The sequence below is a fragment of the Archocentrus centrarchus genome, chromosome 17 (assembly GCF_007364275.1).
Source record: "Archocentrus centrarchus isolate MPI-CPG fArcCen1 chromosome 17, fArcCen1, whole genome shotgun sequence".
NCBI classification, from domain to species: Eukaryota; Metazoa; Chordata; class Actinopteri; order Cichliformes; family Cichlidae; genus Archocentrus; species Archocentrus centrarchus.
Window position 1 is genome coordinate 5,036,765 of NC_044362.1, and position 27,559 is coordinate 5,064,323.

At 40.7% G+C, this 27,559-nt stretch overlaps 1 protein-coding gene across 1 annotated transcript in view; it reads right to left on the minus strand.

The window, feature by feature from the left end:
• rab2a (RAB2A, member RAS oncogene family) overlaps positions 1-27,186 on the minus strand; it is a 32,889-nt gene extending 5,703 nt beyond the window's left edge. Inside the window, exons 1-7 of the mRNA XM_030751852.1 lie at positions 26,981-27,186; positions 16,792-16,863; positions 14,619-14,686; positions 10,827-10,909; positions 8,508-8,600; positions 6,866-6,977; positions 1,549-1,617 (exon numbers count right to left, since the gene is read on the minus strand). Of these exons, the coding sequence (XP_030607712.1) occupies positions 1,549-1,617; positions 6,866-6,977; positions 8,508-8,600; positions 10,827-10,909; positions 14,619-14,686; positions 16,792-16,863; positions 26,981-27,026 (543 nt within the window). The 5' untranslated portion in view covers positions 27,027-27,186. The remainder of the gene's footprint in view (positions 1-1,548; positions 1,618-6,865; positions 6,978-8,507; positions 8,601-10,826; positions 10,910-14,618; positions 14,687-16,791; positions 16,864-26,980) is intronic.
• Positions 27,187-27,559: the final 373 nt, after the last annotated feature.

The window sequence follows — 27,559 nt, forward strand, 5'->3', positions numbered from 1 at the left end:
ATATATATATATATATATATTAGGGCTGGGACTTTGACGCGTTAATTTCGAATAATTGATTACGGGGAAATTAACGCGTTAAAAAATTTAACGCATTTTAATCGCACTTTGCACCGTGGAACGTTTCTCAGTGCGCGAGTTCCAGGCATACAGATTATATCGACGCACAATGTCCAAATTAGGGGCCGCATCCTGCGAAGGACCCGGCCCACGTCTTTCGCAGCCCACGAACACCACAAAGGCCGGAAGTGAGCGGCTAGCCTTCATATCAGCTGCCGTCAACTCTGTGTAGCTAATGTCGCCTAGCAACCGTGAGTGTGAAGCACAGCTGTGTAAAAACAGCTGGTTAAACAGAGAACGAACTTTTTCTCCTTTTTGTGGTTTAATTTTAAGTCTTTAATTCAAAATAAGCTGTTAAAACAAGCATAACACATTTCAACATCAAGGAATACAGCTGAGAGAATGATTAATTTCCAACTATAACAAGTGAGACATTAATGTTGAATAAAACTATCCAGTTATGATGCTTAACTTTAATTTCAGGTGTTTGCTTATCACAGGAGCACTTCCACCCTTCATTGGTCTGTGTAGTAGACTGGTGGGAAAATGAACAAAATTTTGAAGTTTAAGCTTATGTATATTGATTCATTCATCAACTAAACTTAAATTAATATTTCTCATGTCAAATATTGAAATGCAATTAAAATGCGATTAATTTCGATTAATTAATTACAAAGCTTGTAATTAATTCGATTAATTTTTTTAATCGAGTCCCACCCCTAATATATATATATATATATATATATATATATATATATATATATATATATATATATATATATATATATATATATATATATATATATATATCCTTTTATTTTTTCCAGTTGCCATCACATTCATGTGGTCTTCCACTCACTGTTCAGTACGTTTCTGTCTACTTGGAATGTTAATCCATTTATCTTCATTGCAAAGCACTTTGAGTCGTGCTGCAGAAATAAAAGTGCTTTAATGAATGTATTCTGTGTATTTGGATGTTGCAGGTTTCATGTGGAATTAGCCTGACTTACTCCTAGCTGTTTCACTGAGGTGACACGAAGCTGGATGCCTGGTTTACAAACTTTCTATCTGGCTGGATAGACAGCTTCCAGCCTGACTGGCTGGCTGAGTGTTTGTTTTCTTGCCCAATGACTGAGACCTTGTGGGATGTGAGGAATTTATGAGCTGGCAAGATGCCGAGAGAGAGAGAGACAGGCGGAGAGAGAGAGAGAGACAGAGCAAACGAAGGAGTGAAGAGTGTGTGTGGAAAATAGAGCAGAGGAGAGGAGGAACACAGGGAGTTTTGCTTGGCTGCAGTCAAAGGAAGCTGAGAGGAGGGCTTTTTTTCCCTTCTTTTTGGGAGAGAGGGAGCACGGCAAACCACACACACTGCTGCAAAACCACACCGAGGAAGAAGAGGGGAGGGAAAGAGAAGAACAAAGAAGAGAGAGGAAGAAATGAATGTGGCTCAGGGAGGAAAAGAAAAACAGAAGGAACAGAGTATCTCACCTCGTTGTTGATATCAAACACTCCCTCCTGGATCTTCTCATAGATCTCCTTGGCTGTGTTGATGAAAGCCTGACGTAGAGACAGGAAGTGAAACAGACAGAGAAAGGACAGGCGAGTTAAACCATATTTGTATGCCGACTCCTATAAATGAGCCTCATGTCATTAGGAATGCAAAGCAAATTCAAGTTTCAGTAACACAACCAGGCTTTGACTTTCAGCCATCTTATTTACTGTTCACCTGCAGCCTAAGCTTCCTGTCACAACTCAAAAACACCTCACAGAACTTTGAAACGTGCCATCATAGTGAACTTTCCACTCCTAGTTTTATGCTCTCTCCTCAGTGACACAAAGCACCTACTGATCTGTTAAATATTCCATACAGGCGTGTCAGCTTCCAGTAACAAACTCAATCTATATTTAAGGCTTGGCTGTAAACTCACAAGTTTATGTGAGTGGAAAAACACACCTTGCAGGCAAACAATAACCAAACATGGGTATCAAATAGCTGTGCACAAAGGTGCAGTCTTGACATGAAAAATGCACGAGTCGTTGGCTGTGCTCACTCCCCAAAAAAATAAAATGCTAACCGCACGGTATGCTAAGGGAGCTAATGTTTTTAATAAGGCTAAATGATTATAGCATTTAAAAGCTGCATTTGTGGGAATGCATCAGTATTTAACTGAAGACTGAGGTTAGGTAAGCTCAACATTAAAACTGGAAGCAGACCTGCGATATGACATACTGCTTGTTTTTCCCTTTTCTGTTTGTTTGTAAACAAAGATCATTTCAACAATTCACGTTTGAAATGATTGATTTATTACAGCTGATGAATACAGTTCACAAAACGGTGCCTAGACTTCGAGACCAGCACAAAAAAAATATTTAAAACTATGCAGTGATGAGTTGTCATGTTATTGGGGGTTAAACAGCGGGCGGGGACAGTGATACGTCACGGGGAGAGATGGGAAATTCTGCAGCCTAATTAGAGCCGTCAGTCACTGCAAAAGTCCAGAGTGGATGATTAAACTCCTGCACATTAACAAAGAGTTAATCAGAAGATCTACTGAATATTACTAATTGGCTAAATGGTTCCCATCCATGCTAAGCTAAGTTAAACGGGCCCGACTCCTGCTCTCTATTTAAAGCACAAACAATCCTTTAAGTTACCTGCTGGCCAACAAACACACAAACCCGCAAGCAGCTAACATCGGCCTGGTCAATACATGAGTGTTAAATAAACGCATTTCATAATATGGTAAGTTTGATCAGTCATGCCTTCTAAAATAATGTAAACTATTTGCATATTAAGTTAAACCTGATTTATCTTCATTTGACTCAACTGGGGACCATAACTAAAAAGAACTAAAACTAAACAAAAACGGCACAATGCTGTATTCAGTAACAACAATTGTTTTGTTTTTTTTTAAATATCGACGTTCTCAAAAGTTGTGTTTTGTTCTGGCTTAAAGAGCTTACGATGTACACTATAACTGACCAAATACCATCCAAGCCAGCTTTGAGAAGTTAAGGGGATATGGCGTAAGACCTTGTTAGAAGATGCAGTTGCCCCTTTGAGCAGATCAGCAAAAAAAGAGATCTGAACACAACACACAAGCAGACGACACAAAAAATGTCTTCTCTCCCACACACACACACGCACACACGCACACACACACACACACACACACACACACACACACACACACACACACACACACACACACACACACACACACACACACACACACACACACACACACACACACACACACACACACACACACAGCAAGGATCAAAGATGATTGAATAAAGTGGAATTAAGCTCCCTGAGCAACCAGGCTATGACTATGGTATCGATGCATTTGTCTGCAGGGGCAATCTCTGTCTCAAGGGTCCAACCTGAGGAGCAACTGGGATAAACTAGAGATGTGACACCAGCTCAGATGTCATAACCTTCACTCTACGTAGGAATGATCTAACAGCGCAGGCTCGTATAAACAATGTCAGGCAAAAATAAGCCTCATCACGCTTAAAAAAAAAAGAAAAAAAAAAAAAAAGGTAATGTTCAAGAACTGAAAATATGTCCTGGACTTCTATATGACACCCTGTCGAAAATAGACTGAGGAGCCCAAGGGTGCACTCTCGTGTGCACTGTCCTCTTTCCCTCCTTCAACGCATCACTGCACCCTCCGTACCATCAAATCTACTTAGGCTTTTTTTTCTTGAGCTTAACTAATGGAACTTCAGGTACGTGTAGAATGTGAAGATGCAAGAAAGTGAGAAAAAAAGAGGGAAAAAACTGAGGTGACAAAAGAGATGGAGACTAGAGAAGATTTATAGATGGGGGTAGGGGAAACAGAGTAGAAAACCATTACATGGCAGACAAAAGAATGATGGGAAAAAGATAAAAAAAACAAACAAAAAACATTAAACTGAGAAATAAAGAAAAAAAACAGAAACGATATAAGAAGAAAGAGAAATGAGCAAGAACAGAAGTGCGCTGAGGTTAAGGATAGGATCTCAGTGAGGGAAGGGTGAAAAGATGAGATGATAAAAAAATGCTTACAGGAATTTCTCTCCATCTATCTGTAAGGACCATCCTATCAGCCCCAATGTCCACCCACAGACCCTGACGACAAACCCAGCACACTGATTGGCTGCTGGATGTTGCTGTGAGGGGAGGCGGGGTGGAGGTTATGAATATGTATGAACTAAGTGGTTGATATACTGCTAGAGAGAGGAAGGGAGATGATGGGATGAAGAGGAGGAGAGAAGGGAATTGGGGGAGGATGAAATGAATGGAAGAGGGCAGGAAGACACGTTGGGGGAGGGGGGGGGGGGGGGGGGGGAGAAAGGCATGGTGAGCATGACGGGGGGGGAGGTGAGAGCTAAAGAGCAAATGATGGACGTCAAGGGATGAGGAGGGATGGAGCGAGGAGAGATGAAGGGAACAGTGGAGAGGAGTGGTATCAGGAGGATTCAGAGGGCACTAATGAGACAAATTAATCATACCACACACACACACATACACACACACACACACACACACACACACACACACACACACACACACACACACACACACTCCCCCCCCTTATCTTAACCCCAGAGAGAACTCAACTCGTCAGTGGTGCTGGTGTGCGCGTTTGGATGATATAGGCCAGGCGTAAGACCGTATGAAGGCAGGAGGATGGAAAAAAACAAACAAACAAAAAATGTGTGTATGTACACACACACACACGCACGGTGCCGTGCTCCTAGCTGGTATACTGCGCTGTGTAGGATGGGATTATTTATGTGATTGGATAAGTGAGAGAGGGGTCTCAGAGGACGGTGCCATGCATTCATTACACACAACACCACCAGGGTGTGTGTGTCGCTCCCAGGGGTGGAGCAGGATGCTCAGTGTGCTAACTGTGGCTCGTGATGATGCAGGTCAACAAGGAGGTTTGCCTGAAGTCTAATAGTTCATTTGACTGTGAAACCACGTGCTCCTTGGCTAACGACTTTTCAATCACAAATGCCAATGAGAATATCCTGGATTGTCTTCTTGTCTGACTCTGACAATAATCCACATTTAAATGGACCTGATGTTCTTGTCAGTGTCCCAACGTGAGTGACTGAACCATAAAGTCATCAGAAAAGGGTTTACAGAGGTCAGGGCAGAGGACTGAAAAGGTTCTTGAAACAGTTATCGCCCCCTGGTGGTCATTAAAAGAATGCAGCTTTAAGGCATTTCTGTACTGGTTTCACTTTTGAGATCTGGAAGCTGTGTGTGTCATTTATGCCGTTGATGGCTGTCAGCATCCAGCCCTACTGAACCAAACTATGGTCACTTCTGACTCCAGAACACCAACATGGCAGCAATACTGATGTTGAGGGTTTTTAGTCTAGAAACCAACCAGTGAGGAGAACTGAAGACTGAGTTCGTACGTTAGACCCAAAGTTGTACTGCATTACTGTGTTCCCACGATTCCTCACACCTGAATCATACATAATGTGCGCCAATAGAACCAATGGAAATTACAGTTTAGTGGGGTAATCAGTTAAAGTTAATGCACTTAATGTCAAATACAGGAAAATTAGGGGTACAGTAATTTTTTTTAGACATATTTGCACAGCTTTTTAGTAAGCATTCAAGATTCAGTTTGTGTAGGACAGGAAAAACTGACTTAACTAGAAGATTTAGTTTAGAAAACTGATATGTACTTGGGACCTAAAAAGAACAGAGATGAATTGTGCTTGATTAATGTATTCCTCTAAACAGCATGAAGTCTATGAATTCTTTATAGGTTTTTGGAATTAGGTTGGGGTTTTCAGCATTTTATCTTACCTGAATAGTGATTTTTAATACACATTAAACCTGGATAAAAAAATATTTTGTATGTTCATTTGCTTCAGAAACAGAACTTGGGAAATAAGTTACAAATCTTTTAATCACTCAATGGAAAAAAAGGATTTTTTCCATCCAGATTATAAAAGATGGATGTAGCTACTGTGATGTCAGCTACTGGTTAGTGAAATCCTATTGTGATGCCTCAACACGAGTGCTTTGGCTGTTAAACATCTTGGTGTCTGGAAACTGAGCAAGGGGTTGGCCAGCAAGCGTCAGTCATGAGGCAGGTTCGCCCTAAATGATCTCCTACTTTATTTTCCTCTAATTGGGACTAAAATGTGCAAATCAACCAGCAGGGTGTATATAAAAGACCCTAATCTAGAACATAGATCCATCAGTGAAGTGGTTAAGAGGGTAACAGATTAAGGAAGCTGAGGGCCATTTTCTCATACATTTCTGTACAACTGGAGTATGTTTTTTTTTTTTTAGCAGCTCCCCCTGCTGGCCATTAGAAATAAAGCACAAGTAAGGCCCTTCATATTGGCCTCACCTTTCAGACCTGGAAGTTATACCTTTTATATACAGTCCAAGTGTGCTCTGTGATGCTGCCAATGGCAACATTGGCATGATAACATGCTAACAATCAGCAGACGTTTAGCAGGTTTATCACCTTGTTTAGCATAACTACATGCAAACATTTACTACTTAACAGTGAAGAAATGAGACTTCTGACTAATTCAATGAAAATCCAACCACAGTATCAAAGAACATGCTTGCGTTCCAAACAAACAGAGCTCTAATGTCAGGTTAACAGACAGCACCGATAACGGCTGCTGAGAAATAATGTCGACCTGCAAGGTGTATTCCTAATTCAGATACACAGGTGGTGCGAGTTGGTAGCCTTGAGCAAAGTGTTAGGGTTGATTTTGCTGCATACAAGTGTGCGTGTGTGCATGTATTTATGTGTGTGCATGGGATTACCTCCTCTACATTAGAGGCAGTCTTAGCTGAGGTCTCCATGAATATGAGGCCATGTTCTCTGGCAAATGCTTCACCTTCTTCTTTCTTTACCTCTCTCCTCGACTCCAAATCACTAAAACATACATAAACACAATTATGAAATGATGCAACAACAGTCACAAACTAAAGGAATAGTTCTTATATACAGTGCTTTTCTACTCTCCTTGAGCTATCTAACATTTGCACACACATTCACACTCTCCGATGAATACACAGGGAGGAACTCAGGGTTCAATATCTTGCCCAAAAATCCTTTGGCATGCAGACTGGAGGAGCCAGGAATCGAGCCGCCAACCTTCCAATTAGTAGTTGACCTGCTCTACCTCCTGAGCCACAGCCACCTGCGGCAAGAGGACTCTGACTTTAATACAACTACAGTGTGTAACTGAAATGTGCCTGGGTCTGCTTCTTCACTATCAACTACCCAGTTCATGCAAATTATGGCCAAAAATAACCTAAAAGGCATTCTGAGAATTAAAATGTTTTAATTTCTGCATTAAAATGTGAACAAAAATAATCTGTACCCATCTTTGCCAAGCAGGTAAATGACTGGTTTGGTTTGTCTGTTTGCCAGCAGCATTACTCAGATGTTGGGCTTTGCCAAACTTAGTCGTGATTAAATTTTGGAGTTGATCTGGATGCGGATCCAGGAATTTTTGGAAGGACATATCAAAAATAGGAAAAATTGTGAGCCGTAATCACAAACTAATTTGGATGCAGAGATGCAGTTTATGCACGGTGTGGAGGGAATTTTCAGTCTCCGTTTTTAGTCAGCGTAACAGTGCATTTCATTTGCTTACCTGGATATAGCATCATATTCCACCGAGCAAATGCACACGGTGAAATGACATCAGTGTTCAGCACACTCAGTTATTTCTAGTATGACTGCTTCAGCTTCAGTAATGTTTGATCAACTTTTTTATCTGGTTAATGTAACAACTCCCATGACACCATGAAGCTACATCGATTAGGAGACAGTCTAGCAGCATAAACTACATACTGCAAGTTCAAGTAACGCACTCTGCCTGTAGCTGGCTTACTCAGTGTAAAATTAATGCAGACAGGCATTTCCTAATTGAAACAATTCAACCTCAGATCATACAAAATAAATGTCCTTTTAAATTACAGTGGAATTACTGTCATCTTACAGAGAATAATTATGTAACCTCACCTACAGTGTAAGCAAGCAGTTTGGTCAATACCAGCTGATTAGTGCTGCGGAAATAAACTTCCTCATTTAAGTTGTGTTTACCAAAGCAGATTTAGCAATCGGCAGCATCACTTGCTGTGACAGCGGTGTGTTATGTAAGCACCGAGTGAGTCTGTGTGGAAAAAGCAGAAGTGACTGCGATGGCTGAGCCTGCTCCTAATGTCATTTAGTGACAGTGTGAAATTAAGACCAGGCTCAGCCATTAGAAATAAATAATAATAATAATAAAATTAATCCCAACAGCAGAAGAAAGTTAAAAAAGTCATAGCTGTACAGCAACATGTTGTTAAACATACTGTTGATGGTGCAGCCTTATGTAGGGCAGTGTGCAGCCATCACTGTGGAAGAGAGTGGGAAAAAAAAAAAACACAACAAACAACAAACTAAGCTTACCTCTTGTTGCCAATGAGCATGATGACCATATTGGAGTTGGAATGTTGGCGGGCGTCCTCTAACCAGGTCGTCAAGTGGTTGAAAGTGTCCCTTCTGTTAAAACGAGCACAGATTGCTGGTTTCACAATGACTGCACTGTGATCAAACTGAAAGCATCTCAGATAAAGCAGCTGCTGTCACACACACGCATAAACGGATATCAGATTTTACAGAGCTTCCTTTCCCTTCTAAATTGGTGACTGATGTGCATGCCACTTCCTCTTGGAATTACTCCAACCATTCAAACATGTAAACACCCTCATCTTTCCTTCTTAGGTGCATCTAAACCGAAAGAAAAAAAAAAAAAAAGAAAAAAAAAATTGGCATCCACCTCCCCGACTCCTTTATGCACATGTAGTCTCACTAAGAACTGTTTGCTTTATTTTTTTTTTTGTTTTTTTTGTTTTACAGGTAAGAAATGTGATTTAGATACAGTGTTGAGCTCCTCACATGTCTGAGCATTAACAGATGAATTTTCATTTCCTGGTATTGCTGCTTTTATTAGTGCGTCTACAGCGAACAGATGAAAGCAAACAAGAGACGAAAGCGAGAGCGAGGACGGGGACTGATCATCAAAGCCTGATTCCCCAGCTGGTTTCAAACACACTGCAGTTAATGGTCAGGGCCTTTAAACACACCAGTGCACCTGAACAGATGAATTTTCTTTATTTCAGAAAATTTCATTCATATAATCAACAGGGTTGGGGGGGGGGGGGGGGGGGGGGGGTGGGTTAAAATTTAATTTTAAAAAAATACAACAAAACAAAAGACTGGGATCAGTACAGCTGGCACTAAGACTCTAGGCTATAAATTACTGATATGCTGAATCTTTATCACTGTGTAACAGTTGACAGGATGTCATTACAGATCTGCACTGGCCATAGCTCATGCTATAATGTCTGAAGCCTCTCTAGTGGTCTGTGTAGACTGTAGTGTCCACTGTTTTCATTTCCAGCTCTGGATTCTGTATTTTTTGACTCTACTACAGCAGCTCTGTGCGATCCAAAGTTAAAATAGTCCTTATTGATCTTGTACTGGTCCTTGGTACAGACCCTCAGTTCATTCTCTGTCTAAAACAAGCCATTTTAACCCTTCCCCCTTTACAATGCCTTAAAAGCCAGCTGTCTTCTGCCTGACCCTTGTAAATGTTAGAATTGGACAGCAGGTGGATGGGGCTTCACAGCCACAGCTATATGCCTGAGATGGCCATATTAGGGACATTACATTGTCGCTAATATTACCTGAAACTTTGGCCATGTTTAATATGAGCAACCACCGTTGCAACAGTGTATACATGACAGAAAATTCTGGACAACATTAAGGGCCAGATTCGAATGAACTCCACTGCTGAGAGTCAGCTGACTGCAGCTGCAGATAAGGTCAGAGCTGTGAGCCTCAGGATTCTTCCTCTGCGGACCCATAAATAAAAGAAAATGTCATTAAGGTGGTGGAGTGGAAATTCTCAATGGATTAGAGCACCGGAAAAAAAGTCAGGAAATATGTAACCTCTTAAGAACATGAAAATCAATTACAAAATTGAAGGCAATAAAACTAGTAAACATCAATATATGGGTTTCTATAGAAGTGTTGCTGGTGGGCTTTCAAATAAGATGACACAAACAGCCTGAGATCTTGAGGGCATTTAGATGTAATGTAAGTGGAAGAGAAAATGAACAAGTCAAGAATCAGATTTTTAAGAGGCTTCTGCAAACGGTGCAGACGTGTTGCCCACGTCTGTCTGCCAGTTGGCCAGCTGATCCCTTTAGTCCACATTTAGTTATGTTAAAAATGTAACATGCTGGTACTACAGACTGTGGCCTTCCTCTGTGTTTTTCACTAGCACCGCGATGATCTGCGCATTTCGTTTGGATAGATTAGGTGTTCCTCCTCCAACTACACCTGATCTGGCCTCATTGTTGGTGTAGTTTCTTGGTTTGGTGAGGTCATGTCCATTCACTGATGCTGTAATTTAAGCTTCAGGGACAGCTGGCAAGCCCACAGATAGTGGTCACGGTAAGCACTGAACACTGTTATTTGTTCTGCTCTAAGTACCTGCTTACAGATCTCCTCCCGTGGCTCTCGAATGTTTGATTTGTATCAGTGATGTATTATAAAGATGCACAGAGTGCGGAAACGCCAATCTTTTATGTCACAACACACTCATGCAGAGACTTTCCACGACAGGTGGAAGTGTAGACATCTTACTGCAATTTCTCTCTATCACAATGTGTCTCATGCACACTTAGCTACCATGTGTATGATTGGCTGATTGATTGTTACCTTGTGATGTCATAGACTAGCAGCGCTCCTGCTGCTCCTCTGTAGTAAGACCTGGTGATGGACCGGAACGACTCCTGACCAGCCTGGAGAAACACATGCATATTAATAAACAGAAATTGAAAGCTGAATAATTGAAATGTCCACAGACACCTGCAGAGCCTCTGGTTTTCCAAGAGCCCCAACAAAGACTTGGCTTCAGAGGCCTGCTCTTCTAGCCCTACAATTCATCCAAAACAGCCCATATCGTCTGAGAGACCCCCATCTTGTCTAGTCCTTGTATAACGTGTGTATCAGTCCTGATTCTCCAGCAGAGTCCAGCTCTGGGTTTTGAGTCAGCTGGGGAGAGGACAGGACAGAGCACAGCCTGTAATGGGATACAATAGAGTTCTCTCTTTCATTCTCCATCTATCCGTCACAGTCCCTTTCTTTCTCTCTGCCTGCATGTCTAACCTCCCTGTTTCTCCATTTATGATCAACAGAAGGACCAGGCTGGCAGAATTTATGTCATACTAGACTGTCAGTCTAGCTCTCCAGGTCACCTTGCTCAGTCACCCCCACTTTATTATCCCCTCATTGTCTCACCTTTTCTTCCATCACTCCTCTTTTCATTCTTTTTCCATTAATCCATAGACCTCCTCTCTTTCCTTCACTGTTTTCACCATCTGGTATTCTTACACCCCCCCAGTGCAATATCTATTCATGTTCTCTCTCCATTCAATGTACAATAACAATATCGTCTGTGTTCGTCCAAGCCAGAGCAGAAAACAAAACGACACTCTATCCTAGTAGCTCCAAGTCCCGTGCTGCTGTGACCTCATCTGAAACACCAGACAATCAGACGGACAGGGAGGTGAATCATTCAGCGAGTCAGGGGACCAGACTGATAACTTCTCACCCAGTGAAGCAGTTGGTTTCTGAGTCAGAGAACTAGCAAAGACAGCCAACAAGCTGGGTGAGTTAGCCAGCTAGAAAGCCATTCGGATGTTCAGTCGGTCAGTGAAGCACACACCAAGTTAGCTGGGCACTAGAACAGTCAGTGAGACGTTCAGAGAGCAGTCAACCAGCCAGTAATGCTATTAGTGAATAAATGATAAGGGTGAAAGAGAGGGAACGCTGTGCCTGTCTGCCATCTGGCCAACAGGCTCGCATACAGAAACACACACACGCATAAATGTGCAAGCACTCATTCATATGGCAAGTGCAGCCTGCACAACAATCCAAATGCTTTCTCTAACTGTTAGGTGATGATGTATTACCTAATTGACAGTCACTGAGCCCAGCTGCTTTTAGGTTTGACCAAACCTGGAAAACCAGGTGACGGTAATAATCTGTCTGCTGGGACAGGGAATAAGTGCTATTCTGAGACCTGGGAATCAGGACTGAAATGTTGGGGCCTTTTCTTCACGCTGTTGCCTCAAGATTGAAACACGGGTTTTCATAGAGCTCTAACTCCACCTGGTGGTTAATGTTGTAACTGCAAACAGTGAAAAAAATCACAGTACACCAGTCCAACAGCCACAACATTACATCATTTTCGGGGACAGCTGTGTGTATTACAAAACAGGCATTTGCTTTGCAGTGCTGCAAATATTTTTGATATTATCCATAACATTTTCTATAGTATTCACTTATAGCTGTTAGCTGTGCTTGCAGAGTTGCAGCTGACCTCCCACTGTGGGAACCTGGGGCAGGCATTCGCTTTGACAGTATGATGTCTGTCTAAGAATAGTAAGAAAACACAGCAACAGAGTAACATCCTGACTGTTTTCTCAAGAGCCACAGTAATATAAGTCCCCTGGAAATGATCCTGCAGCAAGTCCTTCAGAAGGTTCCTAGCCCCTGTGAGACTTCATGCAGTAGAAAAGCAGCCAATGTTTAGAGGAAGAGCCCCTTATTCAAGCGTTTCAGGCTTTTTGTTTTTAACCTCATGTGTACAAAAACAACTGAAGTTATGTAACCATTCATCTATGACACAAAAACAATCTAGAAAACAGCTGTATTGCTGTGATCACCTCAGATTTTGTTCCTGAGGGTGAACAGCAGTCTGGTGTTCTTCATCTTGCTGTTAACTGGTTGCAGTTTTTTTTTTCCAAAAATAGAGCTATTTTAAGTCTAACCTATCAGGAGTGGACCTCTGCCCAACAAGCTGTTCAAGGTCACAAAGTAGTAGTTATTTTTTTCCTCCCCAGCCTTGAAAGAGGTCTCAAACACGAACACATCCAGCGGTCAAAACATGCACATAGGTGTGGTCGGCCCTAAAACGGTCCAGTAGTTCCTTTAGATTTAATGACCAATAGACTGAGGACATCCAGAAGGCCCAGAAATGAGACAGCTGGACTAATTTGCAGGACCTTTGGTCCAGCTGTGGAAATGCAAATACACAGGGAACTTGTAACCCTTAGTTTTTGGAAAGTGAGGCTCAGAGCTCATCACGGCCTCCTCTTCTACACCAGTGCAGCTGTTGGTGCGCTGGTGCCTGTGAGCTGGATTTAAGAAGGACTTTTACAACATCCCACATTTAAAACAGATTATTCATCTTTATAAAATACTAGAAATAAATGTAGGACCTCACTGGTGGTTATCAATGCTATTCAGAACTTTGTAGTAAAAAAATACAACATTACCTCTCTGAGCTGTTAAAAAACATCAACCATGTAAAATGTCTTATTTTTATATGCACTAAAACTAAGTGTTTAAATGTTTTTATTCAACTTAATTCTCCTCAGTCTGATTTTTTCTCTCACTCGGCAGTTACCATAATACTGCACGACTAATCACATGTACTTGTTCACTATGTGGGAATAAAATCACATCAATCAGCTCTACTGGTTTATTTGCAATAGGACACTGTGTGTCTCAACGATGTGATCAGCACTCTGGCAGGAGATAGAAGCTGTCACACAACAGGCATGTGATTAATCCAAAGTACTATGAGTGAGGAGATGTGCCTGCATGGCAACACATCACATGGGATGAAGACCAATACAGATAATCAATACTGATCAATCTTATTTACCAAAATAATATCAAATGGATGCAAATGCAAATAAATAAATAAATAAAAAGAGGGGTTCTCTTTTTATGTGCAGTTAATCAGAACCAGCCGTACATGGTTGGTTTTCATTAGTTTTGCAGACATCTCTAAAGCTGTTTAATAAACCCTAAAACACGGGGAGGTTTCTTTTTCAAACACAATATGAGAAATGCTGCAAAGGTGACAGCAAGTATTCCTCAGTATTACAGGGCTCTAAATTTAATATCTTCATAATCCACATTTAATCTTTAATTCAATCCACATTCCTTGTTTATGAGACCAAGTGATGATCCATGTGCTCCTCTCCAGCTCAAATATTTATATTAAAATTCACTCAGATTCCCTAAATAAGATGAGCTTTTGAAAGACGTTCACTTGCACTCCCACAGTTTTTGAAAAAACAAATGAAAAATAAACAGAGACATGACTGCCACATTATACCAACAACCTTCACTTCAAAGACCTCAAAACATTTGTAGTTTATTCAGTAAATTTAAGTTACATTTGCTGTTTCATAGAAACAATCAAAACCACTATAAACACAGCATAAAAAGTAAAGAAATTTGTGTTTGGTTGATTATTTCTTTGTTGTAACAATTCTTCTTGGCAAAAAATCTTATGCTGTTGGAAAGCTCGTTTATTTCCCCTTAGATGGAGCCACATTTGTAAGGAAAGTGCATTTGTGGGTTGAACAGTATGTGGGTAGCAGTGTAAGATTTTATATTGTGCTTTTGTGTGTGTATGTGTGCATCCATTACCGTATCCCAGATCTGCAATTTGATCTGTTTGCCATCTATAGTGATCATCCTCGCTCCAAACTCCACACCTGCACACACACACAATCAGAGGATGGGCATTAAGCACAGTGAAGAACCGACTCCTTGTGAACGCACCACACAAGTTTATTTATCTTCATGAACGGCTCACATTACAAATCACAGGAGCTGTAAGTAACAGAAAGGGAGCAAAAACAGAGGATTTTACTCCACTTACACAGATTAGAAGACTTTTGCTCTTTACTGTTCATAATGTGCTGATGGACTCAGAGAGTAATCCAATGCTTTGAAAAACACATGGTGTCTGTATTCACGGCAGAGGCCAATTCTGTACAGCATCTATTATAATCTGCCTGCAGGTAATGTGCAGCACACTGATGTTATTAACATTATCACTATTTGACTTTTAAGCACCTGAAATACCTCAAAGCGTCTGCAGAGCTGCTGATTTTAACCTTATTTGCTGAAACAAAGAGACAATGAAAAGCCTTTTATAATTTCCTTTGCAGCAGTCAGACCCATCAGGGTCAACGATAGCGTTTCAGAAACATTTTTAAAATTTACCAATGATACCGCTATGCTTAGCTGATTGCATGAGGACGAGGGTCCCTGAGCCTATTTCACAGAAACAGAGTAGAGCAGAGGTGTGATGGCAGACATCTCATTTTAAATATGAGGGAAGCTGAGGAGATGGGTCAGCAATCTCAGATAATATTGACTGACCTATCTCGTATTCTCCAGATACACCTTCATGCAGACAATGCAGAGTACCGCAATGTAAACACAACCTCTTAAATAATGCTGATGGAGGCTGTGGGGCTTGTGTGATGACTTCATGCCGTTCTTATCACTTCCTGTCACTGGCTGTGTAATGTGTGTAATGTGTGTAATGTCTGCAATTTGAGGTTTGACTTGCTACGTTACACAGCACCTGATTAGGTTTACAGCTGCTACTACTACTACTACTACTATATCTGTGTTTTGAGTCCAGAACAAATTAATAATAAATGCATTGTACTGCATTTAAGATCAAATTAGTTTTTATTAGTTTGAAGCTGAAATTACTTATCTGTGCTTACATTTTCCTGAGGTTGACGTGCATTGCTTTTAGCCTTAAAATGAACAACGCCCGGATCTGGACTGAGGTGGACTGAGGGGGACCGAGGCAAACCAAACAGGAAACCAGATTTCTTAACTGATAAAGCTACAAAAGGCCAAAATCTGATGTAAATATTGGCTCATCAGATTTATCAGTGGCTCCTCCCCTGTACTGTATTTGCAGTGTGTTGCTCCTGCTGGAGCTGTTTTACAAAGCACATGATTTCCAGCTCATTCTTCCATTATACACAGAACACGCACGAGTCGACAAGAGAGAGCTTTTGTTATGTGTGACTTAGGCCACTGCTCCACTTGGATGTACAGACAGATGACTTCAAATTACCTGCAGCAATTAAAATTACACATTTTTTGTTAACCAGTACCATGAAACCTTACAGCGTGTGGCGTGTGTGTGCATCCCTTTTAGAAATCTCTTTAAAAAGAATCAAATTGCATTTATTTTACATCCATCAGCACTCTATAGGTTAGAACAGAGAAGACATCTTTTTTTTTTTTTTTTTTAAATCTACACATTTGTTGAAATCTCTCATTTGTACAAGTATTCACAACTGTGCAGAAGTGGAGGGGTTTCAGTTCATTCTGCATTTACCTTGAACACACACTGAGCTAGCAGAGTTTGAAGCTCTTGAGCCTCTTTTTGTTAGCATTGGAGCATAAGACCACATGTCACTGACAATGAATAACAACTTTACAAAGGTCCACATTGTTTCCTAATATTAAAAAAAATTAATCCTGATTGATAATTTACTGCAACTCATGCAATTTTAAGAGATTATCCTCCTATCAATAAAATAAAAATTAAAAAAAATTGTACAATACAATTTGTAAATGAGTGTAAATGAGTGTCAGAAGGGTTTTCATTAGTGCGCCTTCATCTCATCTGCCTGTTAACTTAGCACCAGCTGTATTTTCTTTTTCCTTTGCTTTAGTCTGGCCTAGTCCATCTTTGGACTTTAATTAGTAAATGCCATATGATGAAACTAAATTACATTAAAAGTGTTACATTTGAACTGAGGATGAGTGCAGGTGTTCTTACCGATGGTGAGGTCGTGAACTGGCTGAAACCTCTTGTCTGTGAACTGTAGTAATAGACATGATTTTCCCACACCTGGAAAAAAGGAAATACACAAATAGCATTAAAGGGGCGTCAAAGCTGGAACAGAGAACCAAGTGAAAACACTCACTTTCATTTGTATGCTGAGATTACTACAATTTACAGAAAGGATCAAAACCTGAACTGTCACACAGCTCAGAGACACACTGCTGTTTGCAGGTGACAACACAGGTAGTTACAACCCATCTATCCATCCATTTTCTTCCACTGGAGCCTATCCCAGCTGCCGTGGTGGTGGTCCGAAGCAAACAACCACTTGCTAGTGCTAACGGCCACATCGCTGTCCTGGTAGCTAACTGCTGAAATTCTCAGCCTGGTGTGAAGGCACCTCAGCAAGGCGCAGCACAGGCCGACCAATCGCTATGTAGCCAAAAGGGCGCTAATGAGTCCTCTCATTTTCAACAGCACTGCATACACAACTTCAGCTCTGTCACAGACTCCCACAGACACACAAACACAAAACTACAAGCAAGCAACACTCCCCCACTGAAAAAAACCAAAGTGAATCACTGGGTTAGAAAGTCAGATGACAGGTGTTTGCAAATGGAATCATTTCAACCGCATTACAAACGAAAATGAGTGACCTGTTATATCCTTAATACAAACCCCCTAGAAGCATGAGAAACACACTCAACAGGTTTGGTGCAGCAGCAGGTCTACAACAGGTTAGTGCTAATCCTTAAGCAATGTGTCTGCTGAGGAATTCAACACTGAACACCTAGGAAACATCTGCATCATGTCAGACAGCAAAGTTTTACTTAACAGAATATCTTAATGTACATGTGTATAGTAGTAAGAACCTATACTTTAGTGAATAGCAGTTATAACAGCAAGGAAACAAAACCAAAAAAGGTTTAACCGCAGGAAAAAGAATTGAGCATTAATGAGAGCAGCCTGTCATCTCATCCTGATGTACTGTACTTACTGACAGAGCCTGCCTGTCTTCACCTCTGAGGCTAATACACCATGCTGATATTGCCTCAGTAACAATGTTCTGATGCCTAATTTGCGACAAGATGCATCTTGATAGTAGTGAATCATCTGCACCTCAACCTCACAGAATTTTAGAGCTTTTAATAAAAGCCAAAAGTGTCCAGAAGATTCAAAAAACCTGAAGAAAATTTGCATGTAATGCTATATTCAGTAAATATGGTAGAAAAAAGCCTCTGGAGCTGAAGGGTTTGGGAGTGTGTGAGAGGAAAAACAGAAGGAGGAGGTGGGGGAGGGGTGAAGACAAGAGAGAAGAAAATGTTAAGGAGATAGCAGCTGACAGAGATTCAAGGAGGTGCCACATGGTCTTCCTCCTCCATGGTTTCCATGGGTCACCATTGTCAAGCAAACCAGTTGCTAGGCTGGGCCTGTGTGATGATGCTGTTGCTGATAAGGGATGGAGGGAAGTTAAATAAAGGTGTAACACTGTCACCACAATCAGTCAAAAGACACCTGCACATATCCCACTCTTCCACTATTAAGGCAACAAAACAGTAAGCAATTTTCCTAATTAAATTATGTAATTAACGAACATTTTACCACTGCACAACTCTCCATTTCTGACCAAGAGTTAACAGCTTGATAGCTGTGGTTCAGAGCATGAGCAAACTGTCTACAGCAGCCTACAATCAAAGCCTGCTGTGCCTTTAAATGCAGAGTGGCAACAATTAGAGTCATAATTAGTGACTATAATTCATTTCTGTGAAACTGCTTTCAAACAGAGTCTAGCTCTCACCATATCTTATCATGCAGAGGGAAATGTGGACAGGCATGCTGGGCTATCAGCAAACAAAAGGAACATGTTGACTGGATTAAGAACAGGTGGAATAACTAAGTTGTGCTTTCTGAGCAAATACCAGTATGACTCAACAAATATGATCCACCAATAAGTATAAATATCCACCTCCCACAGTGGTGGCAAGCAGCAAAATTTTCATCCTAATGATGGGAAAGCATCCACAAAAACTTGAACTGGACTTTAAATGAGTCCCTTTATAAACACAAAAATACAAGAAGTAGGATGGATTTGATAACATGACTCAAACCATGGCTCTGTGCTTTAGGCAATGACACCTTATTAATGGTATCTTTTTCCAGCTGACTTCAACAGTTGTCATAGTAACAGGTCCTTCATAGCTGAGCACCTTACAAGTTGTGTCAACCCATGGAGCAATTTCTAGACACAACTGCTTCTTAACTTTATTTAATACCCATTTCAAACTGTTTATGATTGTCATAAATCACAGATAAGACAGTCATAGCTCAACCAAAGTTGACCAACCACTCTCCCAGACCCGGCTACCGAGGCACAGCATGGAATGTGGGATTATTTGTCCATAACAGCCTGGAGGAAAGGCTTGACAGCACTACATATTTTAAATTCTGAGTTTGTCATATTTTAGATTTTTGAATGCTGAGAGACTTGACTGAAAATGACAGAAACAGACAGCATAACAGACTTAACAGCTTCAGGGATTCAAAGGTGAAGATAACGCATAGCATTTTAAAGATGCATACTTTAATGGCCATCGGGGCAGATACCTGCTGTTGTTCGGCCCTACAGCAGTTTGTGAGAAAACTGCCCTTGGTCCTGATTATTGTAAACAATAACGGGCTCATGGGTTTACGGGCTCAGTCGTTCACTTTGGGACACACTGAATAGAACATTTGTAAACTTTGGTCATTCTAAGTGTCAGAAAAACGGTAAAGAGTATTGGCTAAAAAGACAGTAAGGACTCGTGACTGACAACTGTGCTGGCGTGAACCACACTTTAGTGTTGTTTCAGCTGATCATGCACCTCTCAGTTTTTGTAAGCCTGCATGGTTGATATGGCCAGGTTGGTAACATTTTTACCACTAGCTCAGTGATGAATGCAAAAGCTCAGAGGTCATCAATAATGACAACTGAAGCTTTCTGTGTGACTGGCTCTTGTAAAAACACTGCATGCTGTTGTGCTGCTGGATGTGTGATATATCTGCACTCTTTGTTCAACCATTCCAGACAACGTGTTGTGTAGTTAAACCTGAGAGAGGTCAAACTGGCTGTTAAAGAGCTTCAGCTGTAGAAGCACTGCAGACTTCTCTGTATGTCAACTGTTGGAAATCACTGTCTTCTTAACACTCATTATGTAAAGTGTGTATTGGTTTATTGCATTTATATGAGTACAATGCATATGGAAAAGCATTAGTAAGTATTTGTTTTATTCTATTCCTCAAACTATGACTTACTCCTGAAATTGACCCCTTTTGCATTTTTCTCATGCAAAATAATCAGTATAGCATATGACATCCAATCTGATTATGTGAATATTCTGAACACATTTTAACTGTACTCTGATTTTAACTGAGGGTGATCATTTTTGGTCACTAAAAACATGAAAGCATCCACAAATTAATGGAGATGATATGGGGAGATGTCTGAAAATTGAAAGTAAATTACAAGTGAAAAAAAAAATACTATTATATTGCTATTATACTATTTTACTATACAAATTATGTAAAATGTTGATGTTCAGCAGGTACAGCAGTTCACTGCTAAAGTAGAACAGAGCCTGATGGGAACGGCACTAGTTGTGCAGAACTTTAACTATAGCCAGTAATGAAATGTAGAAGCAGTTGGCAGAATGAAAAAGCCAGAGGATGTCCACAATTGTTAGTCTGCCTTTGGGGACCTTGTGCCTATGACACATTTCATCCATCCAACATCTGTCCGGAAACTTCACTCTACTTCATTGTGTGAAATAAGAGATGCCTGCTAGTGCCTTAAAACAAAGTAATTAAAAAAAAAAAAAAAACATAAAAAAAGAAACAATCCTATGGGGCATTTAAGAAGACAGTTTTTGTGTTTTAAGCTAATGGTAACAGTGTAGCATTTTGAAATGAAAAGAGGCCTCAGTAAGACCTTGTAGGGTGTTGCACATGGTTGGTGCAGATGTGTTGGAGTGTCCAGCAAACCAATGAGATGCTGCTCTGCTCATTTACAGCAGTAACCTGAAGCTTAGCAAGGTCAGCAGACTCCACCACTATCCCTGCTGAGGAATCTGACAGGAAGCCTGTCCACAGGAACAGTTTTTGCACAGTAAGTATTACTCAAGTGCATTCAAGTGTGATCTGAAGCAGTCATCCCTGTGGGCTGATGGCACGGGGTTTCAGAAGTTGAAAACAATATGAACTAGATGAAGTTATATTTTCAGAGGTCCTGAAAAATTAAACTCAATCAACTTCCTTCTCTGAACAGTTCAAAGATTCCCTTCTGGTTGGGTTTGAAGGGATCAGGATTTAGAGGCTTCCAAACTCTAATTACTCTGTTTGTTTATCAGTCAAATCTGGTTAAACTACAGCCACACAATCCTGATGAGGCAGATTTTACAGAGTCAATATTTACTGTTATAGGTCCCCCATTGACCCAGTTTAATCACACACAGACACAATGTTATCCCTCAGACACCTTTCATGAGGCAGCTACCTGGAGATTACGATGATTATGGGCCATATGACTACGCACAACACACTTATGGCTCAGTTCACACTCCAGTGTGGATATCTGAGGGTGAAGATGTCTTTTAAAGTTGAGCTTACGAGATGCTTTGTATTCCTGAAAAGATCAAACAAGCCGAGGAATCTAGTTTCTGTTAAATTATCACATTTTTGTTCAAATTCTGTTTGGTTACAGTTGTAGGTGGTTGTTTGAACTGACATGCATGTTACTAATATTTGCTTGTGCGCTTTCCTAGTCATCAGAGGCTTCATGGATCAAATAGGTGAAGCAAAATTACGTTGACACATTTAATATGCAAAGCAATTTTACTAATGACATCACTGCAAAGTAATTTTAATAATGGCATCACTGGTAGTACGTATGAGTGCTCAAAACATGTAAGTGATCTCTGCCTTGTTGCTTAGAACATCTCGTGTATCGGAAACACAACACAGCGCGCTGATTCATGTTATTGGGCTAAGAATGAGCCCCTGTGACTTACAGCTCCTTTGGCCAGATCGGGTCACAAATACTCAGGAGATTAACAGATGATGAAAATAAGTCGTTAGTTTCAGACTCTCTCATGAGCATGTCTAAACACAGTTATATTTTAGTCAAGATAGATGCATACACAGGCTCATATTAGCTAAATACTGGATATTATTGCTTAAAAAACCCCCAATAAACTCTAGTTCTCCTCATAGAAATGTGTCTGTGCTTTTCATAGTGAAAACTGCTGTGTCACAATGAATGTCAAAATTCTGTGAATGGGGTCAAACTCTGCATAAACTGGCAAATCTCTGGAAAGTTGCAGATGCACAGGCAGCATGCAGTACAACAGAGACTATTTTGGGACGTTCAATGTGTACCGGGGCAGTAATTTTCTGTTCAGATGCAATTTGTCTTTCTGCCAGCCATATCTGAGGACAGCCTGGCTTGAGGCCACGGGTCAGTCCAACTTACAATGAATTCACTTTTTTTTTTTTATTTCTATGTCTCAGAAAAATCGATCATTATTCACTTGTGTATGTCCCTGCAACTCCTTTGCATCAAAGAGCAAAACATCTCCAACACTGTATGAAGGGTGAATGTGTTTATTGGATCATTTTTATTAGCTTTTATTAGCTAAAATGGCACAGTTCTGCACTGTTAGCAGTGCATGGACAAGTTAGACAAAGATCAGGAAAACCTACAGCAGGCCATGAATCTATGCCAAGTGTGAAGAGCTACCAAAACATATACTGCAAGCTGACCAAGACAACTGTTGGTATACCTGTTCTGACATATGACCTGTTCCATAGTGACTTGCTCCTTACATAACTACCTACTAGGGATGTGCGTGACTAGTCGACTAAGTGTCGCTATTGCCACTAGTCAGTACCAGACGTACTAGTCAGGTCCCTGACATTGTCATAGAAAAAACGCCATACGTCTGTTAATCTTGGCCTGATACTTTTATTAGGTCTAATATTGTTATTGTTGTTATTGTTGTTATTTCCAGTTTTACAATGTAACCTGAAGCACACCTCTGGAGAAAAACCTTTACTTCCCTGCATTTCTGGCTATTTCCTCCAAGTCTGTACAAAGAAGCGAAAAAACTAGAGGGACAAATGTGTTTGTACCTTAAAAAAAAAAAAGCTGACCGCAGCAAAGAGTCGGACCGAGGAGGGAAAAAAGTCCCAGCATTTTATGTTTCTGTCGCCCGGCACTGCATGTAAAACACCAGGACATGACCAACAGGTAATTAACACACGCAATGCACATGCACACGCATAAACGCCGGCAACAACATCGGCCACTTACAGAAGTTATGTTGTAGCTCTAATGTCGCGATTAATGGTTTCAAATGCCTTTGTTTACACAGTTTTTGACACTGTCCATTAAACAGGCCTAACATTTAATTTGATATCTGAGTGTTTCTTAGTTTTAGACTAGTCGGTTAGTCTCATTTTTTCTCCTTGTTTAGTCAACTAATCAATTAGTTGCCAGAAACGTCCCTACTACCTACACAACTCACCGACTAGAAATGCATCTTCCTCATTCTCCATGTGGCGCTATAAGGATTAGGCACTGCACTAACACAGAAACCCTGGGTGTCTCACAGATGGTCAACACCAGTAAGACTGTCTTCTCTACATGCAGGGGCACATAAGGAAGATGAAAGCCTTTGTGATTGCTTTTCACAATAAAAGCCTTACACAATATAGATCAGCATTGGAGACCAGACGTTTTTCTGCTGTTCAAACTTGAGGATTTGCTTTGACTCAGCGCTGCTGTTACAAGCAGACACACCCAAGTGAAACTTGTCTAACTACTAGAGTCAATGAATACCTTTAGATGATGACAACTGATGACACGTGGCTGTCCAAACCAGCAATCGGTAAATCTCCTTTAGTCTGAAGATAAGGCCAATATAAGGTTGCGTTTTATTGTAGGCGTAAAACACAGAAGGAACAAATGAGTAGTTTCAAAATAAAATGATCAAATATGTCATAAGAAAAGTGTCAAACCTAACATTTTAACTGACATCTAAAGCAGGAGGCATTATGAGTGAACAAACATGACTAAATGCTTTTATTTTGTAGTGGCACTTTTCTTCATCAAACAGACTTTCAGGGAGTGTCACCAATGAAACAATCAGGCTTCAGTCAACAACAACAAGTACTGTCAGTATTAGTAAACTATTAGAAAAGTGAGTATTTGCAGCTATTTACTTTGGCTTAAATTTTTACTCAATCCTCATGAAAATACAAAAATTTGTCCACAAAGCTGGCATGAGCCACGCTGATGCGGTTTAACTAGTTAGTTAGTTAGCTGGTGGCAAAAATGTACAAATTCAGCTCATACCACAGTTTCCACCACTGTGCTACAAGCCTGGCAGACCAATGGACTGGGATTTTTTTTTTTCAAAGACAAAAGCAACTGTTAAGTTAGCTAATGTATCTTCTAGATTACTGTTAACTTTATTTACACGTAAAATACAGCTCCGGGTCGGGTGGGTTGTTGGTGTGGTGGTCCCCCTGGGTATTTACTAGTACTAATAGCCACGCCTGGTATTGTGGTGATAGGGATCAGTTCCAGTAGTGAAGCAGTGAAATTCTCAGCCCGGCAATCAACCGCTGTCCACTAATCAAGGCTGGCTAAATCATTCATTGCTGTGTTTATTAAATATGATTGGGTGCCATCCTGCTGGTGTACATACATTATGTTCTTTTCATGATTAAAGCTTGAAATAAACTCCCCAGTGTCTCCTTCCACTCTTCCTGTGTACAGAGCACCACATAAGCAGCTCTGCTGTTCACAGCCACCACTGTCACTATTAGTAAACTATTAGATATTAGCACTGTAGCATTTGGACAGTGCTAGATGCATTGTGTGCAAAGTCCCTTGTTCTTACCCCACCTTAGATTAAGGTAGAGTCTGGAATGTTGGGGCCAATGCTGACACAGACTGTAAGAGTTAAAAATTCTTATATTGATTTATATCTATTTTTTGCTCAGCTGTAATCAGTGTGTTGCTGTGTGTTCTGCAAAGAGTGCTAGTAGCATTGTAACCGGGGGCAGCATAATTTTCTGAAACATGTTGGAGAAGTGGAAAAAAAATGGATGGATATTCTGTAAAAGCAACAACAAAAAAATACTGTCATATACATTTACAAATATCACTGTTAGTTCAGTCTTCAAGAATAATTAGCAATTCCTAAACTCAGTTCATAAGCAAACCCCGACTTGCCTCCCAGTCCAATCATAACACCGCAGACTAGTTTCTTACTTAGTATGATCTGTTTTTTGTCCATAAGAATTATTTGTTGACAGAAATCACATGATCTAACATAAGCAAACCGTGACTCCTGCAGCTTTGGGTCTCATCATTTGCAGTGCTGCAGCATCTGCTGGTCTTCTTGCTTGAGTAAGAATATTTAGTAAGTCACAGCTGAATAAGTTTTGCTTCTGAGAATCACTCTTCAGCCCAACATGATTCAGGTTAGACTGAAAACAGCCAAATATAGTTGGATTATGTAAAGTGGTACTAAAAACAGCATATTCTCTGCTGAGAAAAAAAAAAAAAAAGTTTTCACAATGATTTGTTGTATATAGCCATTATTTCTTCTATCCCTAACATAAAAATAAATATACTTCTAAGAAACCTTTCCACCGACAACAGCAACAACAACAAGCAAGCCAATTAGGTTTGTAGCTGGAAGACTAAGGTCAGGGCTCTTCCAGGGATTCCTGAAAGTGATCCGAAAACACCCCCCACTAAATTTGTAATGTCATATGATGTGAAGATGATAGCTATGGCACATTCTGGCCTCTTTAACACTAATAATAATGAGAACTTTCAGAAATTCATGTAATGTTCTAGAGACCAGACATTTTACATGCTTTTTTTTTTTTTTAAATTACACCTTGCAATATGCTTTAAAAAAATAATAAAAAATGAGGCTGGTATTGCGACGCCTGTATGTGTGCTGAAAAAAAGCCTACTGACGTAAAAGCGAGTGCCGCACAGATGGGATATTTCTGGTGTAGACATCTGTGTAATCAAGCTTGGACCTTTCAGCTCTCACTACTGAAGATAAACACGCTTGTACGAAATCACAACAGCAGCAGGCAAAACGTGGACCTGTTTGGCAATAACACAGTAGTAAACATGGAGCCCACCACAGTGTACATCACCACCTAAAGTAAAGCTGCACATTAGAACCATGGGAATCTTTCCCCAGCATACATTTACACTGATCATTATTCAACTGCTTCATTCTTTCTTTGGTATTTCTGGCCGTTTACCATACCAAATCTCTCACTGCGCCTCACGGGAAATCTTTTAGACCCGCCTGTTTTTCTAAATCTGGTGCTATATCATTATAACAGAGAAATGAACCTGCAGCCACAGAACGAGCTCAGTGAGCGGGGCCCCTCATCAGTACAGCCTGCTAACAGTAAACAGATGACAACATTACCTGCTTTTTTGGTGGTTTCCTACACAAGCTATACAAACCTAAAAATCTGCTAAATGAGATGTGAAACGCGAAATCCTGCAACGAACACCAAATCGTGAGCATAAATGTGGACAAAAATTAGAGCTGCTCTACGCCATTTCAGGGAATATTAGAGGCTTTAGCTTGACGTCCTGGCCTTCTCTGGCAGGAGGCTAAGCTAATGTTGATCATTTATAAGGCATCCGCAACACAAGAAATCGGTAGTGTGGCTGTTTGTCGTGCGTAGCTGCACCCAGTGACGCGTAATTTGGATGTCGTGACAGACGTTTGCTAAATATTTAGTGGAAAAGCTATTGGTACTTAGCTAGGCTGGCAAGCTGTGGCTAACACCCCCACCCTCGACGCAAAGGGACAAAAGGCCCCAACATTTATCTGCCACCGTCAACCTTAACACCAGCTACCTTGGAGTAGCTGATGTTAAGGGGCCTGTGTAGATTTTTTTTTTTTAGCAGTGCCAGGGATTGCTTGATTTTATCTAAACATATTAACGGGGGAGAAATGGAGCTGTCATCCCACCTCTTGTGTCTCTGCTTTTACCACGTCATTGAACTATCCAACACTGCGGAAATACGCCGCTAGCTAACAGCTAAGCGCTAGCTAAATGCTAAGTGGCAGTCTAGCTGGCGCTTGCAGTAACTTACCCGTGTCTCCGATGATGATGTATTTGAAGAGGTACGCATACGCCATGACCCCTGGTTTGTGCAGTCAGCTGTCTCGCCCGTTACACCTTCGTAAAACCGACCGTTAACCGTGTGAAGAAAGTGGCTGACTGCTTGTTAGCCTTTTTCTCTCTGTCGGTGCCGAAGAAGGAACAATAAACAGCCAGAGCCTCGGCTCGACGTCACACGGTCCGCCCTCGCCACGCTACACAATGAGGCATTCAGGGTCTGCTCGGAAATTTACGACTACCCACGACTCTCACTACTCGCACTTAGTGGAAATAAAGAAAAAGTCACTTGGTATGACACCTTTTATGCGTAAGTCAAACATCTATACTAAAAAACGTTAATGTTTGTATAGTTACAAGCAGAGCATCAATCAGATAATGTCTTACCATTATTAGAAAAATGGTTACAAGCGTGGACAGGCACTCTGGCGGCCCACAGTGGCTGCAATGTTAAGAGGCTTTTAATGTAGTAAAACCGTTTCTGTATCTGTGTGTGTGTGTGTGTGTGTGTGTACGTGTATCTCAGTCCGCGCGTATGTATTTTAATCTGTGT